Raw genomic sequence first — 20,263 nt, 5'->3', positions numbered from 1 at the left:
AAAAGAACCACATGATCTTATCAATTGATGCAGGAAAGGCATCTGATGAAATGCAACACCCATTCCTGATCAAAACTCTCAGCAAAACAGGAATAGAAGGGACATTCCTCAACATAATAAAGGGCATCTATGCAAAACCAACAGCCAATATTATTCTCAATGAAGAGAGACTGAAACCATTCCCCTTGCAAACAAGAACCAGACAAGGATGCACTCTGTCACCACTTCTAATACTAACCAGGGCAATAAGGCAAGAAAAGGCAATCAAAGGCATCCAGATTAGTAAAGAAGTCAAATTATCCCTATTTGCTGATGATATGATCCTATACCTAGAAAACTCAAGACATTCAGTAAAAAAAAAATCTACTGGAACTAACTGTCAGATTTAGCAGGACAGTGGCAGGATACAAGATCAGCATCCAAAAATCAGTTGGATTCCTCTATACTAGCAAAGGAATTGCTGAAAAAGAAATAAGGAAATCACTATCATTTACAATAGCTACCAAAAAAAATAAAATACTTGGGAATAAACCTTACCAGGGACACAAAAGACCTGTACAAAGAAAACTACAAAAGACCACTTCAAGCAACCATAAGAGATCTACATACAGAAGAACATACCATGTTCATGGATAGGAAGATTGAACATTCTGAAAATGTCAATTCTACCCAAAGCAATCTATACTTTCAATGCAATCCCAATCAAGATCCCATCAACATTCTTCAACAATACGGAAAAACCAATCACTAACTTTATATGGAAAGGAAAGAGACCTCTGATAAGCAAAGCACTACTGAAGAAAAACAGCAAAGTAGGTTGTCTCATGCTGTCAGATCTCAAAACCTACTATATATAGCCACAGTAGTCAAAACTGCCTGGTATTAGGACTATGACAGACACATGGACCAATGCAATAGAATTGAGAACCCAGAAATAGATCTATCAACCTATAGTCAGCTCAAGGGCTGAAATCCATTAAGTGGGGAAGAGAATGTTCGTTTAATAAATGGTGCTGGCAAAACTGGAGATCCATTTGCAGAAAAATGAAACAAGATCGTTCCTCACCATATACAAAAACTAACTCCAAATGGATCAAAGCCTTAACTGTGAAACTTAAAATTATAAAGTTCCTAGGGACAAATTTAGGGGTACTAATATATGCCATAGGAGCTCTGGCAGCGCAGCATCTAAGTCACTTGACTGCTAACCAGAAGGCTGGTGGTTCAAACCCACCAGCTACTCCTTGAAGTCAGGCTGGGCAATCTACTTCTGGAGGCAGTAGTGATACTGCCTTGGAAACCCAAGGAGGGGTCACTATGAGTCGGGTCCAACTCAACGGCACATAACAACAACAACAACGATATATGGCATTAATATTCTATCAAGCATAACCCAAAATGCACAAACAGCAGAAGAGAAACTAGATGAACGGGACCTTCTCAAAATTAAATTTTTATGTGCTTCCAAAGATTTCTCCAAAAGAGTCAAAAGAGAACTACAGATTAAGAAAAAAATATTTGGCAATTATTTGGCAATGACGTATCAGAAAAGGGACTTATCTCTAGAAATTACAGAAAACTCCAACACCTCAACAACAAAAAGACAGAAATCCAATTAAAAAATGGGCAGAAGACATGAATAGACACTTCACCAAAGAGGATATTCAGGCAGCCAACAAACATATGAAAAAATGCTCACAATCATTAGCCAACAGACAGATGCAAATCAAAACAACAAGATACCATCTTGCTCCAGCACTAGTACCAAAGTTCAACAAGACAGAAAATAATAAATGCTGGCAAGGATACAGAGAGATTGGAACTCTCATACACTGTTGTTGAGACTGTAAGATGGTACAACCACTGTGGAAAGCAGTATGCCAATTCCTTAAAAATTGGAATGAGAAATACCATTTGACCCAGCCATTCCATTAATAGGTATATACCTAAAGAAGTGAGAACCAAGACAAGAACAAATATATGTGCACCCATGTTCATTGCAGCACTATTTACAATAGCCAAAAGATGCAAACAACCTAGGTGGCCATCAACTGAAGAATGGATAACTGAACTATGGTACATACACAGAATGGAATACTATGCAATGCTAAAAAATAACGTAGAATTTGCAAAGAATCGCATAATGTGGATGAACTTGGAAGACATTATGCTGAGTGAAATAAGTCAGTCACAGAAGGACAAATATTGTATTAGTCCTTTATTGTAAAAAGTCAAGGAAAGGTTTATATATGGAAGCAACTTTTCTTTGTTGGTTACCAGAGGTATGAGGGGATGGGAGGGAACGCTTAGATACGTGGAGACAAGTACTGATTTGGATGAAGAGAAGGGCAGTGTATCAAATGTGAGTGATCAACACAGTGGCATTGAGGAAGAGGAAGATGTAGAGAGGTACATGGGAGGTACAGACAACAAAGATGAACACTTTTGTACACACAGTACTGTGTTGTCAGTGAAGGAAAACATGGACATATGGGTGGATAGATGAGTGGACAGGCTAAACTATTAGGTATGTCTATGCAGGGGGGAGTGTACCCAAGACCATGTATAGGGTTTGCAGACAATGGTTTATGTGAATGAAACATTCTACAAGAGTATTTGTATGTTCTGTAAGAATTCCCAGGAATATAGTAGAGCTGACAAGTGACAAAGTTGTAGTTACTTCTTGGCCACAGTCAGCTACCCAGAGGGAGTGAGTAGTTGGACCTGTAGGTTCAGAACAATAGTCACAGGGCACATCAAACTCCATTGGCATAACATACTACACAAAAACACTGATCCACATCCTACTTTGGTGAGTAGCAACTGGAATCTTAAAAGCTTGCAAGCAGCCATCTAGATGCAACAATGGGTCTCTCCTTGTCCAGAGCAAAGAAGAATGAAGAAAACCAAAGACACATGGAAACAATTAGTCCAAGTGAGTGGTACACCATGTGATCCTCAGCCTATATGACTATGAGACCAAAAGAACTAGATGGTGCCCAGTGACCACTGTCAATTACTCAGAAGGAGATCTATGTAAGACATCCTGGATAGAGTGGGAGAATAATGTGGAACAAAACTCAAAATAATTTTTTAAAAAAAGGAACCAGGTTTGCTGATCTGATACAGCCTGGTGAAACCCTCTGAGACTATGGCCCCAGCTTCCCTTTAGGTCTGGAACTGAACCCACTCCTGTGGCTTCCAGACAAACAAAAGACAGGCATTCTCCTTGAAGAGAATAATCATGGGAGAATAGAAGGGCTGTGCATATAGAGGGAAATAGCTCAGGGGGCAGGAGTTCATGGAGCAGAGGACACAGGGAAGAGGTAACTATGGGGAGGAAGTGGTATGGAAGCTGCTGCATTGTGGTAAATTATAATCAATGTCATGACACCAAGTGTATGTGAACTGCTGTATGGAAAGTGAATTTGCTCTGTAAACTTTCACCTAAATCACAATTAAAAAAAAAAAAAAAAAGTGCCATACTGTTTTCCACAGTGGATGTACCATTTTGCAGTCCCACCAGCAATGTCTAAGATTTATGGTTCTTTGTGGGTTTTTTTTTTTTTTTTTGGTTACTGCCATTATTGCTGGGGTGAGATGGTATCTTACTGTAGTTTTGATTTGCATCTCTCTAATGGTTAATGATCATGAGCATCTTTTCATGTGTTTGATAGCCAGCTTATTGTCTTCTTTGGTGAAATGTCTGATAATATACTTTGCCCAGTTTTTAGCTGGATTGTCCTTTTGCTATTGAGGTACTGAAGTGTTCTATAAATTTTAGAGGTCAGACCCTTGTCAGATATGTCACTGGCAAAAAATTATTTCCCAGTCTACAGGTTGTTTTTATCCATTTCATGAAGTTTCTGTGAGCACAGGGATTTAATTTTTAGGAGGTCCCAATGATCTAGTCTATATTCTGCTATCTGTACATTTTAGTTATGCTTGATAGTCTATTTATGCCATAACTTAGCAGAGCAAACCAGCAAGAAACAGCAGGCTATGTGCTTGGCCATAGGAGCTGCTACCCTTGTAGCCCTAGACTGCTTGCATATAGGCTATCAGTGAGAAGATCAACTGTTCTGTTCAATCATCTATATATATTGTGGTATCTATTACAGTAGCCTAATCGTATCCAATTTAGCAAAGACTGAAAGAAATAAATGTAAACAATCCAAAAGTCATGAAGAGATTATGTAATTATTATAGCAATAATATAAATCTTCTGCAGTTCATCAAATCATCAACTTTAAAGACTAAATTACCAAAGGGAAATAAAAGGTCAGATGGTGCAATGTAGACTTGGTTTTGAAATGCAGAGACAGCATTCAAATATATCAGAGCAGCCAGAATTTATAATCCAAGGTTTTTCTGCAAAGCAAATAAATTACTTTAGAGTGATCCAAAATTAACTTGTCTGTTTCACCCCTCTTTAAAGAAAGCCTCTTTGTTCACTGTCAGTCACATCAGAGACACAATGAGAGAAGGCCAGAGAAAACAATAGTATTGTATGGGATGCCTGCATATTAGTGTCCCAGGGCTGCCATCACAAGTTACCACAAACTGGGTGACTTAGAAAAACAGAAATTTATTCTCTCACAGTTCTGGAGGCTAGAAGTCAAAAATCAAGGTGTGAGCAGGGTGGTTCTTTCTGTAGGGTCTGAGAAGAATCAGTCCCATAATACCCCTAGTTTCTGGAGGCTCAATGGCATTCTTTGGTTTACAAAAGCATCACTCCAATCTCTGCTTCAATCTTCCCATCATCGGTTCCCTTGTGTATCTGTGTCTGCATCCTTTTCTGCCTTTTAAGATGTATATTCTCATTGGATTTAGAGCCCATTCTAATCCAGTGTGATCTCATCTCAACCCTTACCTTGATTCTATCTGCAAAGATCCGTTTTCAAAAAAGTCACATTCAGAGGTTCTGTTGTTGTTGTTGTTGTTTGCCATCGAGTCGGGCCCGACTCAGAGGTTCTAGGTGGACACAAATTTTGAGGAGACACTATTCAAACCTAACGAATCTGAAAGAACTAGTAAATCTGTCCTGGAAGATGTGCAGCCAGAATGCTCCCTGGAAGTGAGAATGATCAGGCTTCATCTCATCTACTTTGGTCATGTTATGAGAAGGGACCATTCACTGGAGAAGGATGTCATGACTGGTAAAGTAGAGGGTCAACAAAAGAAGGAAAGGCCATCAATAAGATGGAGTGAGACAGTGGCTGCAGTGATGGGCTCAAGTAAAGTATGGATAGTAGGGATCGTGAGGCTGGCACAGGACCGGGCAGTGTTTCGTTCTTTGTACATAACGTCGCTATGAATCAGAGATGACTTGATGGCACATAATAACAACAAAAACTATTCAAACCACTATACCTGGTCATTAAGACTGCTTTCAACACTGATAAAAGGGATACTGTCACTCAGGAACTCCATCATTTTCAAGAACAGCACAGCTAAAAGGGCTTTATTTCATCAGCTTTGCTCCATATTTTTGATGAAAGTTACTAATGAAAAGTATGATAATTCCCTTAAAACTATCAGCAACACTGCTTATACCACTAATTGTTTGCTTCCTCTCTCTACCATGACAACTCATAGTATCACTTTGGACTTGTGACCACAGTCTGTATCATCACACCACCCAGAAGACCATGTCTAACTCATCGTCAAAATGCAGTGTAATGGCTGTGGTGCTGCCAAAACCCCATCCCTGCATCTATTAGCACTGACGAGGAAGACTATGAGCAAGGTTACTCCTGAGCTGAATGGGAAGCTCTTTGGCCTGGTCTTCCATATACTACTCCCAACACAATCACCATGGATCTGACCTATTGTCAGCAAGGCACTCTGAAGGGCATCCTGAGCTACACAGGAGTTAGCTTAATTCTTTACAATTTCACATTGACACTAACTCCTCCACTTCTGATGGTAAGGCTGGCAGTGCCCTCAACCATCACAACGTCAAGATCATTTTCTGTATGAGAGCTGATTTGGCTAGAGCAACCACATGGTGGACCTCAGAGTCCACAAAGAATTACCTCAGAGTAATAGCCTTGGACTTCAACCCCAAAAACAGAATTAAGAGAGAGTAGACTTTGGTGGCTAGGTAGTCTGTGTCCAACTGTATCCCCCACAAAATGAGGCTCTCATTTTCAACATAGTTTCTATCTCCTCAAGAAAGTTTTGAAAGCCCTACTTTGCCATCTGTCTTCAGTAACAACAATAAAGTACTCACTCTATCCAGTGAAGAGGTGAGATCAAGTAGGGGTTTGGGGCTTTGACTTTAATAATTACTAAGTTACAATTGAGATTCCCACATGACAGTAAGCACTACAAACAAATGGTTCACAACATTAACTCTTACAAATTTCAGCATATTTCATACCTGTGTACTCAGAAAATGGCTTATGTATTACTCCTAGCACAGGTTTGCCATTTACAGCCACACACACCATAGTAGTAACATATTTTCGAAGATCCTCTGAGAACAGAAACAAAAATACCACACATGTCAAAGTAACAAACTATAAATTCAAGATACAATGATATACTTTATTTCATTAAAATTCATTTATATGAAATTTAGACAATAATCCCAGCAAGTACTGCCTAAGGGTCCAATGATGAAAACAAGCTTAAGAGAGCAATGAAGACACTAGAACTGTTTTGCTACTTACTTGCTCTAGGTGCTAGGAATTTACAATTTTGCATTCCAAGGTCAAATGTACATACAATAAAATCTAAACTTTCAATATCCCAAGTAAAATTTGCATTCTGGCTAAATAAATTTCCTCAATAAATGGGTGTCCAATAAAAATTTTCTTAATCTTCTCGTAAATTTCCCTTCCCTTAAGAACTAGTGACAGAGGGAGCCACTGTCACTGACAGAAGCATGCTATAAAACAGGGGACTGGCGGGAGCAGAGGGAGGACGACGATAATCACTGATCCAGTCCAAATGTGTCATACCTCATTGCATTAATTCAGCTATCTTAAAATTTAACTGCAAAAGTAGTTTTGAAATTGTAAAATATCTACCTTCATGAATATACCACCTGGGTTTTTTTTTTTTTTTGTAGAGGTAGGCAGGAGTGGGAGAAGCAGTCTAAATTCTCCAATATTTAAAGGAAATCCAAAGTTAGAGATCAGTAATTTAATTTTTTTTTTTTTTTCTAATTATAGTTTGGGTGAAACTTTACACAGCAAATTAGTTCTCCATTAAATAATTTATACACATTTTGTTTCCTGACATCTGTTGCTACCCCCTCAATGTAATAGCACTACTCCCACTTCCTTCCTGGATTGCTCATTTCCATTCATCCTTCTTTCTTACTCTTCCTGACTTCTAAGCTTTGTTCTGGAGCAAAGGTTGCCCTTTTGGTCTTGTATTGGTTGATTGTACTGAAGAGTACAGTTCGCCCTGGTGTTATTTACTTATGGGCCTGTCTATAGTTAGGCTGAAAGTTGATCCCTGGGGGTAGGCTCAGTTCCAGGCATAAAGGGTATGTCTAAGGGAACAGTCTCAAGGGTTCTACCAATCTCTATCAGACCAGTAAATCTGATCTTTTTTATGTTTTTCAATTTTGTTTTGCCTTTTTTTTTTTTTTTTGCCCTCCCTCTCTGCCTGGCACTTTCTATTGTGATCTGATCAGAGCCATTGATAGTGGTAGCCAAGCACCAACTAGTTTTTCTCGTCTCTAGGTAGTACAGGTTATGGTTTGCATGGGTTCATTAGCCCTTTGGACTAATTGTTTCATTCAGTCTTTGATTTTCTTCACTTTTTTTTTGCTCTGGATGAGAAGAGATCAATAGTGGCATCTTAAATGGCCACTTACAAGCTTTGAAGACCCCTGTTGGCTACCCACTGAATATATATTGTCTTTGTAGACTATGTTATACTAATTGACCCAGATGTTCCCTGAGACTGTGGTCCAAAGTCCCCAAGCCCAGTGAGCAATTCCTCAAGGTGCTTTGTTATGGCTAAGAAGTTCTTATAACTTTGCCCCTGTACACTCTATAATATACATGCCAATGTTTTAAATTACCTGTATATTCCTGTGTAGCATCAAGTGGGTCAATCCAGACAGTAACACTTTCTGCTGGTACCTCTTTTGGGGTAGTTATTTCCTTCAGGATATCATCAGGAATATTATGATCCCATAAAATAACCTCCTGATCAGCTGCATCCACATGTTCCTCAGTATTTATCTGCATCAAAAACAGTAAACCATTAAAGAATCAAAAAAATAAGGAAACATTTACCATCTGAGAAAATATGAAAGCAACATTTCAAATCAAAAATTATAAAGAGGCAAATCCTCAATTTTTGTATTCTGAAGCATTTTTATACATAAAAATAGTATATTTTTCATATAAAACATAAAAGAAATTTCAGCAACATCTTTTCCTCAAACACTGCCCAATCTAATGTTCATGTACTGGCTAAGCAAAACAGTGAATCCAAAACATCGAATAACTAAGTATCAAAGAAATAAGCTATTTTATTCAAATAGTACTTCATCAAAAGACCTTCTCTATCAGGTCATAATATACAGACACAAGGAAAATGTCTCCAAAATGTGGATTTCTGCTATAGACTAATGTACACAAAGGGCAGGCTGTGGGATTCTGCACTCTCTGACATGTTCCCTTGTCCATGTTTGTAAACCATGTGATGCCATGCCCAGAACGTATGGTATACTGCCATAGTAATTAGAGCACTGACAACACGTGAGCGAAAAGTCACTTGTTATTAGCTGTTGTAGAGTAAGCCTCTGACTCGTGATGACCCCATGCACAATAGAACCAAATGCTGCCTAATTCTGTGCCATCCCCATGTTCAGTTCCAGATGGGACTATTGTGAGCCAGTGTTTTCACTGGCTGATTTTCAAAAGTAGATCACCAGACCTTTCTTCCTAGAAAAAGTCACTAATGATAAAAATCTAACAACTATCAGAAGTCTCTGGAAGGTACTCTGAAGCATCTTAAGTTGTCATGAAGAGATTGAAAAAAGTAGTAATATTCCAGAAACTAATATCAAATTACTTAAATAATAAAATAGTTCATTTTAGGTAAATATCCTACTCATCTATTCCTTTATTAAGTCAACAAATGATTACTGATTTCCTACTATATACCTGGAGAAGGACATCATGCTTATGCTTAGTAAAATAGAGGGTCAGCAGAAAAAAAGGGGAAGACCTTCAACAGAAGGATTGACACAGTGGCTCCAACAATGGGCTAAGGCATAGCAAAGACTGTAAGAATGGCACAGGACCAGGCAGTGTTTCATTCTGTTGTACACAGGGTCACTATGAGTTGGAATCAACTTGGTGGCACCTAACAACAACAACACACCAGGCATAGTTCTATGACCTAAAGATCCAACAATGATCAACATGAGAGATATGGTCTTCATGGAGCTTCGATTCTAGTGAAGGAGACAAACAACAAACAAAATAAATAAGTAAAATATATAGTATGCTGGATAGTGGTAAACAATGAGAAAATAAAGCAGGAAAGGACAGGAAGTGTGTTGCTGGAGAACAGAAGAAAGGTTACTCTTCAAGATAGGGACCTGTGATGTTTCATAATAGCCAAAATTTGGAAACAGCCCAAATATCCATCAACTGATAAATGGAAAAACAAAACGTGTTATATATCCATACAGTGGACTGTTACTCAGCCATAAATTGGGATGAAATACAGACTCATGCTACAGTATGAATAAACTTCAAAAACTATTATAGACACAAGAAACCATATATTGTAAGATTCCATTTATATAAAATGTCTAGAATAGGCAAATTTATAGAGGCAGATAGTAGATTAGTGGCTTACCTAGGACAGGCGATGAGAACAGTGATGAACTGTTCCCAGAACAGTGCCCATAAAATGGGCACAGGGATAATATAAAGCCATACAAACTGACTGCCATTGAGCCAATTCCAATTCACAGTGATCCCCACCAGATTTCCAAGGCTGTACATCTTTACAGAAACAGATTGCCTCATCTTCCTCCCACAGAACAGCTGGTGGGTTTACCCTTCTGGATAACAACAAAATTCCTTACCCTCTATGCCACCAGAGCTCCTTAGGCATAATATTGGGTGATGAAAATGTTCTGAAACCCATTTATGATAATGGTTGTGCAACTCAGCAAATTTATTTAAAATTATGGAATTGTGTAATTGAAATAGGCACATTGTATCTTATGTAAAATATGCTGCAATAAAGTTATTTAAATAAGAAAAAAAAAAAAAAAAAAAACACAAAACAAAAAAGATGTAACCAACCACCAAAAAACTAAATAAATAAAATATTATCTTTCTCCGCTAATTGCTCTGTAAACGTTCACCCAAATAAATAAGAAAAAAAAAAAAAAAAAAACACGGGGTAGCTAGGGAAGACTTCATTGGAAAGCAGATACCTGGGTGAAGACCTGAAGCAAGTAAGGAAGAGAGTCAGGAAAGCATCTAGGGGAAACCCAAGAGCTAGCAAATGCAAGGGCCCTGAGGTGGGCAAGTGCCTAGTGTTTCAGAGAATGCAAGGAAGCCAGCATAGCTAAAGCAGAGCAAACCAAGAAGAAAGGAGCTAGAGATGAGGTCAGAGAATAATGGTGGTAACGGCCTTATGATGAAAGATCTTGCAGGCCATAACACAGAATCTGTTGCTCTCCATCATAATCTCTATTAACACTGTGAAGAAAGCTTCAGTCATTACAGTAAGTGAAAGGGGAAGAGGGTGGGCACTAGGGGAAGTAAAAGGATTAAAAAGGAAGATACAAAACCACACTATGCAGTTGATGGCTGAGTACTGGGACAATCCAAAAGATCTTATAAATAAATTAAAAAATTAAAAGAGAATATAGCAAATTGTTAGATGTAAGATCAATATTTATAAACAATTGCTTACCTATACACCAGCAGCAAATGTTTAAAGTATTTACTTAGAAAAGAGAGAAACCATTTAAAGTAACATCATAAAGTACTTGGAAATTAATCTAGAAAAGATCTGCAACACTATTACAGAGAAAATGTACTGAGAGACATTAAAGTAAACATAAATAGAGATCTCATTTTAATGGATATTGTTGCTGCCTTTAGGTGCTATCAAGTCAGCTCTGACTCATAATGATCCTATGCACAACAGAATGAAACACTGCCCGGTCCTGTGCCAGCCTCACAATTCTTAACATACCTGACTCCATCGTTGCATCCACTGTGTCAATTCATCTTGTTGAGGACAAGGACCCATTGATCACTGCCCCTCCACATTACCAAGCATCTTATCCTTCTCTAGAGAATGGTCCCTTCTGACAACATGACTGAAGTAGGTGAGACAAAGTCTGGCCATTCTTGCTTCCAAGGAGCATTCTGGCTGCACTTCTTCCAGGAGAGATTTGTTTGTTCTCTTGGCAGTTTATGGTACTTTCAGTATTTTTCACCAGCACCCACTGAGGTGAATGAAAATACCATGGCTTGGGTTAGGCATACCTTACTCTTCAAGGAGACATCTTTGTTCTTCAGCACTTTAAAGAGGCCTTTGGCAGCAGATTTGCCCAATGCAATACATCATCTCATGTCTTGACTGCTGCTTCCACTGGTGTTAATTGTGGAACCAAGTAATACGAAATCTTTAATAACTTCAATCTTTTCTCATTTATTGTGATGTTGCTTACTGGTCCAGTTATGAGGATTTTTATTTTCTTAATGTTGAGATATAATCCATACTGCAGATTGTAGTCATTAACCTTTATCAGTAAGTGCTTCATGTTATCCTCACTTTTACCAAGCAAAGTTGTGTCGTCTGCTTATCACAGGTTGTTAATGAGTCTTCCTCCAATTCCGATGCCATGTTCTTCTTTATACAGTATGGCTTCTCGGGTTATTTGCTCAGCATACAGGTTGAATAAATATGGTAAAACAATACAACCCTGATGCACTCCCTTCCTGATTTAAAACCATACACTATCCCCTTGTTCTGTTCGAACGACAGCCTCCTGGTCTATGTACAATTTCCTCATGAGTACAATCAAGTGTTCTGAAATACCCATTCTTCTCAATGTCATCCATAATTTGTTATGATCGACACAATCAAATGTTTTTGAATAGTCAATAAAACACAAGTAAATATTTTTCTGGTATTCTTTGCTTTTAGCCAAGATCCACCTGACATCAGCAATGATATCCCTCATTCCACATTCTCTTCTGAATCCGTCTTGTATTTCTGAAGTTCTCTGTCAATACACTACTACAACCATTTTTGAATTATCTTCAGAAAGGTTTTACTTGCATGTGAAATTAATGATACTGTTCAACAATTTCCACATTCTGTGGGATCTCCTTTCTTTGGAATGGGTACAAATATGGATCTCTTCCAATCTGCTGGCCAGGTAGCTGTCTTCCAAATCTCTTGACATAGCCGAGTAAATGCCTCCAACACAGCATCCGTTTGTTGGAACACCTCAGTGGGTATCCAGTCAGTTCCTAGAGCTTTGCTTTTCACCAATTCCTTCAATATCATTAGTTCTTGATCATATGCCACCTCCTGAAATGGTTGAACATTGACCAATTCTTTTTGGTACAGTGACTCTGTATATTCCTTCCATCATCTTTTGATGTTTCCTGCATCATTCAATATTTTCGCCATAGAATCTTTCAATATTGCAACAGGCCTGAAATTTTTTCTTCAGTTCTTTCAGCTTCAGAAATGCTGAACATGTACTTCCCTTTTGGTTTTCTAACTCCAGGTCTTTGCACATTTCATTATAATAATTGACTTCATCTTCTAAGGCTGCTCTTTGAAATCTTCTGTTTAGCTCTTTTATCTTGTCAATTCTTCGATCTGTTTTAGCTACTCTCCATTCAAGAGCAAGTTTCAGAGTCTCTTCTGACATCCATTTTGGTCATTTCTCCCTTTCCCATCTTTTTAATGACCTTTTGGTTTCTTTATGGATGATATTCTTGATGCTATCCCACAATTCCTCTGGTTTTCAGTCACTGGTGTTCAATGCAATAAATCCATTCAAATTTTAATGGATATTAAGATTAAAAAATGGTAAAGATGTTGTTATAGATTGACATATGTCCTCTCAAAATACATACTGAATTTCTAGGCCTTGCACCTGTGGATGGCATCCTGTTTGGAAATAAGCATTTTCCTTTCATGTTAATAAGACCATATCATTGCAAGGTGGGTCTTAAATCTAATCATTTCTCAGTTATAAAAAACAGAATAGACACAGAAACACATAGGGGGAAGACAGATGCTAAGAAATCCCAAGGAACACCAGAGCTACTGATAAGAAGGAAAGCCTCTTAGAGCCACACCCTGAATTTGAACTTCTAAACTCCTGAACTGTTCAAATAAATTCCTATTCTTTAAAGCCATCCACTTGTGGTATTTCTTGTTATGGCAGCAAGAGATAGAAAGATGTCAATTCTCCCATCGGTAAACTATAGATTTTATGTACTTCCAATCAAACATCTTAAGGTTTTTTCCTCTTCCTTGGAAACTGCCCAAGCCATTTCTGAAATTTATACGGAAAAGCATAAAATGAGGAGAACCATGACATTTTAGGGTAAGGAAAAATTAAAGGACATTATGGTGGAATAACTTCCCCTACCAGATATCAAGACTTATTTTAATGCTAGGATAATTAAGAGTGTATGGAATTGGTACAACATTTTGGCCCACTCTTAATGACAATGTTAGGCTATTTCAGATACAGAAGGTAGTAATAAGACCACGTGAAACCAAAGAATAAACTCAAAGAAAGAAGAAAAAATAAAAGAATTGTGACTCCGTAGTTCATGGGTCTTGACCACTGCAATTTACAAAAATAGCAATGACAAATCTGACTGGCAAATACTAAGCTTTATGATTTAGGGGTTTTGTCTCGAGTTTGGGTTAGTTCTCTAAATACTCTTAAATAAGTATAAGCAAACAAATTACAGACCTGTATTTGTAAAGATCTTTCAGTGAGTCAGGATAGGGAGAAACACATGGAGCAGGAAAATAAGAACATTAGCACAATTATCCAATCCACTTACATGCAACTATTATTTAACACCTTGCCACTACCATGACAAAAATGGCCAAACCAGTTGCCATCAAGTAAATTCAGAGTCATGGAAACCCCATGTGTGTCACAGTAGAACTGTGCTCTGTAAAGTTTTCAATGGCTGATTTTCTTCTGAGGACTTTCTTCCAAGGCACCTCTGAGTGGACTCGAATCACAAGCCTTGAGGTTAGCAACCAAATGCTTTAATCAACTGTTGCATCACCCAGAGATCATCTACTACTCTCACACAGTTCCAAATTTAATAAATTCACTATCTACACCATAATAAAACAAACAGCCTTAGCCTTTTGCTAAGGTCAAAACCAGGGCCTTGGAGTTCCGGTAAGGTGGTGGAATAAGCAGAAAGACTGCACAGACCCTCTTCAACAAAGAAAAGGGGAACCAACTAACACAGATACAGAAGATAATCCTGAACCCCTGAGCTCTGAAGGGAAGGATATAGAACTGGACTAAACTCCAACTAGCAGAAGAATTTGCATGAAAACACCAAAAAAGGACACATACAGAGCTGCAGTCTGGCAGCAATCCTGATGGCACAGACAACTTGGATATTGCCAAGTGGTGTTAGGACCTAAGAATTAACCTAAAAATCAGCCCTGCTAGCCAGGGACTGCACAGAGGACTGCATTGGGGCTGGTGAGTAAAAGGGGGAACAGTGAAGAGGTAGGTGGGCTGACCTGTGGACTTTTGCCTGTCCAGAGACTGCAGCCATTTTGAATGTTTATGAGTGGTTCGACTATTTTCGATATTTAAAGCGACAGTGTTCTCCGAGGGTCCAGGGACTTAAGAATAGGTTCCACTTGCCGGGAACCACAAGAACATTCCCAACACCAACTACTGGAAAGGTGCAAATATTCCCCTTGCTACACTTATACTCCACACCCTCTTGGTGAACAGAGGTGTGGCCGTCCCTCACTCACACCCACCTTCTAAGCCGGCAGGAATTCCATCCCAGTCTGTGAGCTAGGACAGAGTCTGGGTGCCCTGCTCTGATTTTTTTTTTTTTTTAGTTTGCTTGTTTCTGTCTGTTTTAAAATTATTATTATTATTATTGTCCTTTTTATCATTATTCTTTATTCCTCCCTTCCCAGGTTCTAGTTTTCAGCTTTATCTCTTTTCCCTATTCCTGGTTCTAATATTTTTATTTCTTATGGTTAGCCCTGTTCATTGTTTTTCTTTTTGCATTTTTCCTATTTTTTTCTTATTATTCTACTAGTCTACCGTTTTTCTCTTATTGCCCTCTCCCCAGATACCGAAGGGTTTTTTTTTTCCTTTTTCTTTTGTTGGTAATTGTTCCTGTGTGATTACACAGTGTGTTTTTTGTCCACTTGTTTTTATTTTTTTATGTTATTCAGTTGTTATTTTTGTCTAACCGAGTGGGAGACAGCACAGGTCCCCATACACACAACTACACCCACACTTCCTGCAGCTTCACTTACTGAGTGAGAGCCATGCCTCTTTGGACATTGAAGACTATACTTCCCATTCCCCTTGTAGTCAGAGGCATACAATGGGTTCTGGCCAATGAGATGTGGACAGAAATATGGGCATGCATCATTTTCAGGATAAAGCAGTGAAAAGAAAGCTCTGAACAATCTCTAATCTCGTCTCTAATCTCCTCTGCCATGTTGAGATGGTGGAAAAACAAATCAACAGCTTCACTGACTAAGTCACCACATGGAGAAAAAGTGCCTTGGAAAGTGTCAGGCATCTGAGATTTGGTAGTTGTTACCACAGCACTATCCACTGAGTCTTTCCTAAACAAACTTCCTTTTCTATCAAACTAAGTACTTGTAAGTAGGTAAAAGAACCAGAAGAAATTCACACATCTATGTGAATCAATTTAGGCTGACTCTTTCCTTCTGATCTTCAACCTGGGATCAGCAACTTGGAAGGAAAAAAAAAGTTACAGTGGGTGGAGGGTGGGGAAAATTTAAGAAATAACTTAGAACACAAAGAATGGTTAAGTACAGATGTGAAAAGGAAGCACAATTTAAGGAGTCAGCCTTAAGTATGACAATAGGATACAGAATAATAGGAGTAGTTCAAAATTCTTTGAGAGCAAAATATATTTAGTCTATGTGTTAGATAATACCTAACTCAATACAGCCATGTTACTGGCCAGTAATCAAATGCTTTGAATACAAACTTTCTTAAGACAGTTTGCCTGGTGGCGTAGTGCCTAAGGCATCTGACTGCTAACCAGAAGGCTGGTGGTTCAAACCCACTAGCCACTCCTCAGAAGGAAGGTTGGGCAATCTATTTCTGTAGAGATACCACTTCAGAAACCCAAGGAGGGGTCGCTATGAGTTGGAGCTGACTCCACAGCAGTGAGTTTGTTTTTTAATTGTATATACATACACACATACACATATTTATTTGGGTTAGGCTTGTTTCTTAGGCTCCATAAAGGGGGAAGAACAGTTATTCTTCATCAGTACTGTCAAAACTCAAGAGCCCAAAACAAAAATAATATTACTAGTACAATAGTTCAGCTACTTCGGGGTCAGAGGGCTTTTGGTTAATGCCTTCTTAAGAAGGTCTCACAGTTAGTTTTGTGTTAACCTGGTATGGCTATGGAAGTAATTTCATCAAACACTAATCTAGGTATTTTTGTGAAGGTATTTTGTACACGTGGTTAACATCTAGTCAGTTGACTTTAAGTAAAGATGATTACCCTTGGTAATGTGGGAAGGTTTCATCTAGCCAGTTGAAAAGCCTTAAGAATAAACACTATCTGATGTTTCTGAGAAATTCTGCCTCAAGACTGCAGTATTAGCCCCTGCCTGAGTTTTTAGCCTGTTGGCCTGCATTACAGATTTCAAACTCAAGACTGAGACATCAAATCTGGCCTGAATTTCCAGTGTGATAGCCTATCCTATGGATTTGGGACTTGCTAGCATCCAAAATCACATGACCAGTCAGTCATGAGCCAGTTCCTTAAGATAAACTGGTATCTATCTATCTATCTATCTCATTTAGACAGACATGGATATATGAGTTTCTGAGTGGTTAAGCACTCAACTACTAGCCAAATGGTTAGCATCTACAACCCACTCATAGGCACTGTGGAAGACACTCCTGGTGATCTGCTTCCAAAGATGACACACAGTTTTAGAAAGCCTATGGAACAGTTCTACATGTGGGGCTGCCATGAGTCACAATCGACTCCATGGCAGCCAACAACAAATACACACACACACACACATAGTAAAACCTGTGAAAGCCAGAACCTGTATAAGACAGAAACCTATCAGAGAAGGAAAACTCAGATTTTGCACTAACATAAGCAATAGAAAAGTAGTAAAGTTGAACCCTGTCAAAGGCAGAAAACTTGAGAGACCTAGAAAAACAAGGCAGTCCTGTCAAAGCCCAGCTGTCACAGGTTTCACTGTAAATATTTTCATTGTATGTATCTCTCTCCATCCTATTTGTTATTTCCCTAGAAAACACTGACACATGAAGCTTTCAACTATTTAATGCATTTCTCCATAAATCATATCCAAGTAAGTTTTTTGGCATAATGCCTGCAACATGCCCAGCACAAAGTAGGCAATGAATAAATATTTGCTAAATGGGTAAACACTGGCATTATCCTCCCATCTTTTCAGAAGTCACCTGTTGTTGTTAGGGGCCATCGACTTGGTTCCAATATAGTAATCCTATATACAACACAAGGAAATACTGCCCGGTCCTGCACCATTCTCACAATTGTTCCCATGCCTGAGCCCATCGTCGCAGCCACTGTGTCAATCCCTCTTGTTGAAGGTCTTCCCCTTTTTCACCGACCTTCTACTATCAACTATTATCTCTGAAATATATCTCTATAAACAATTAAACATGTCTAGTGCCTCACATCTTAAAAATAAATATCCCCATAAAAACATATAAGTCCACAAAAACTTCAGTAGCATGGAATACGTAGGCCACTTTGAAAAACTAAACTCACCATCATCAAGTTGATTCCAACTCATGGTGACCCCCACTGGGTTTCCGAGGCTGCAAATCTTTACGGAAGTAGATCGCCCCATATTCTGGTTTGAGCTGCTAACCTTATACTCACTATGCCTCCATAGTGCTTATCTTTACTGAGCTCCAAAACTTGTCTTTCCTGTCTCCATTTTCTCACTTTCCATCTTTTTCAATTTTGCTCTCTCCCCATCAAGCCACCAGGCAAACTCTTGCAAAGACTGTTAATGCTCTACACACGTAATCATGATTAAGAGTATATATTCTCTCATTGAACTGCTGAGTTCAAAGTCAAATTCCTCAAAGTGATGGATATGTAACTTACTTGACTAGTCACTTAAACTTTCTGAGTTGGAGTTATCTCATTGGTAAAAGGGGTTAACTAATATCCCTCTCCCTTAGGCATCTAAAGATGAATCAATGAAATGGAAAAGGTTTAAATAAAGAAAGGCAAAAAACTTAGTATGCTGCTAAATACAGAGTAGCAAAAACCTAAACCAAACTCACTGCCCTTGAGTCAGATCCGACTCATATCGACCCCTTCCTTGGGTTTCCGAGGTGGTATCATAAGAGTAGATTGCCCAATCTTCCTTCTGAGGAGTGGCTAGTGGGTTTGAACCACCAGCCTTCTGGTTAGCAGTCAAATGCCTTAGGTACTAGCCACCAGAGCTCCCAAATACAGAGAAGTACTTAATAAAGGTTACTGACATTGTTCTTGCTAAATTATTTTTTTTCAGTCTTCATTTTCCTTGATCTTTCAATAACTTCTGTGGTAGTTAAGTTTGTGTGTCAACTTAACTGGGCCTGGTGGAGTGGCTGGGCAGCTGGATGAGACTGGTAATCAACTCCATGGTGGAATCTACTCTGAGCAGCTGAGTAAGCTGCCTTTGGGCTGTGGTCTGCTTCCTGTATATAGGGAGAAACCCTTAGGGAAAGGTCTCTAGCATATGGCATGCTTGGACCCTGCAGGTAGCCATGTTCTGCCGACCTTGGGATTGTCAATGTACTTAAATTAATGGCCTGCCATCTGTTTGGTAACATCGGGACTGTGCCATTTTATTTGTTGACCTTGGGCTTGTTAGCCTCAGCAGCCAGTAGCTGCCTGAGTGAAGAGATGTCTCTAGCTTCAATGGGCCAGGAGCAAGAGGCAGAGGTGAAGCCCAAGGTTGAGGGGCTTTCACACAGCCCCTAGAGCCTGGCACTTGGAACTCGGACTTCTAGCCTCCTGAACTGTAAGAGAATAAACTCCTGTTTAAGCCATGCCATTTGTGATATATTCTTGTCAGAACGGCACTAGGTAACCAGAACAGCTGCTAATAGTGTATACTCAGTCCCAATTCTTCCTTGCCCTTTATGTTTCCACACACTCCTGGTTGTTCCTCCTGCTCTGGACATTTCATATCTGTTCTCTTAGAGTCATTCTCTCTACCCAGTTACGAATACTGCAGATCTTCAAGATTTTACCCAGATCCTGATTACCCTCTTTCATGCTATAGTCTAATCAATCCTGCCCACAATTTGTTTCAATTACCAACAGAACACTGATGACTCACAACTTTGTATTTCCATTTCAGACTTCTCAGAGCTTCAGACCCATCTTTTCAACTGTCTCCTTAATATTAACTGTCTCCTTAATATCTCTCCTTGCATATTAAGGAACCTCTACCTTAACAAGTCTAAGATGCTACTCATGAGTTTCTGAGGCTGTAAATCTTTATGGAAGCAGACCGCCCAGTCTTCCTTCCACGGAGCAGCTGGTGGGTTTGAACTGCTGACCTTCCAGTTAGCAGTCAAGTGTTTATCCACTACAGCACCAGAGCTCCTATATTCCCTAAAAATTCTCTCATGTTCTTCCGCACCTATTTTCTCGACTATAACACCAATTTGAAACGTATCATCTCTCACTGGAAATATACTTCTTAACTGGTCTCCCTGTATCCACTTTGTCCCCTTCTAAATTATGCTTCACGCACCTACTCTAAGCCCTTCCAATCATTCAAAACACTATACCTATACTTTAGTTAAGCTTTCTGTACTTCTTTATATACTAAAGACATTAAAAAAAAAAAAAAAAATAGGCCAGTGCTTGACATTTGTTGTTGTTGTTGTTGTTATGTGCCATCAGGTCGGACCTGACTCATAGCGAGCCCTCCTTGGGTTTCTGAGGCAGTATCACTACGGAAGTAGATTGCCCCATCTTCCTTCCGA

General features: G+C 39.0%; 1 protein-coding gene across 1 annotated transcript in view; it reads right to left on the bottom strand.

Annotated features, from left to right (window-relative positions):
* Window positions 1–20,263, bottom strand: part of BPNT2 (3'(2'), 5'-bisphosphate nucleotidase 2) — a 53,048-nt gene that overhangs the window by 29,003 nt on the left and 3,782 nt on the right. The window contains exons 2-3 of the mRNA XM_007939492.2: window positions 8,045–8,207; window positions 6,386–6,481 (exon numbers count right to left, since the gene is read on the bottom strand). Coding sequence (XP_007937683.1) covers window positions 6,386–6,481; window positions 8,045–8,207 — 259 coding nt within the window. The remainder of the gene's footprint in view (window positions 1–6,385; window positions 6,482–8,044; window positions 8,208–20,263) is intronic.

The sequence above is a fragment of the Orycteropus afer genome, unplaced genomic scaffold (genome assembly GCF_000298275.1).
Source record: "Orycteropus afer afer isolate SDZICR_OR568_19922 unplaced genomic scaffold, OryAfe1.0 scaffold00060, whole genome shotgun sequence".
Lineage (NCBI taxonomy): Eukaryota > Metazoa > Chordata > Mammalia > Tubulidentata > Orycteropodidae > Orycteropus > Orycteropus afer.
This window is presented reverse-complemented; position numbering and strand designations above follow the sequence as displayed.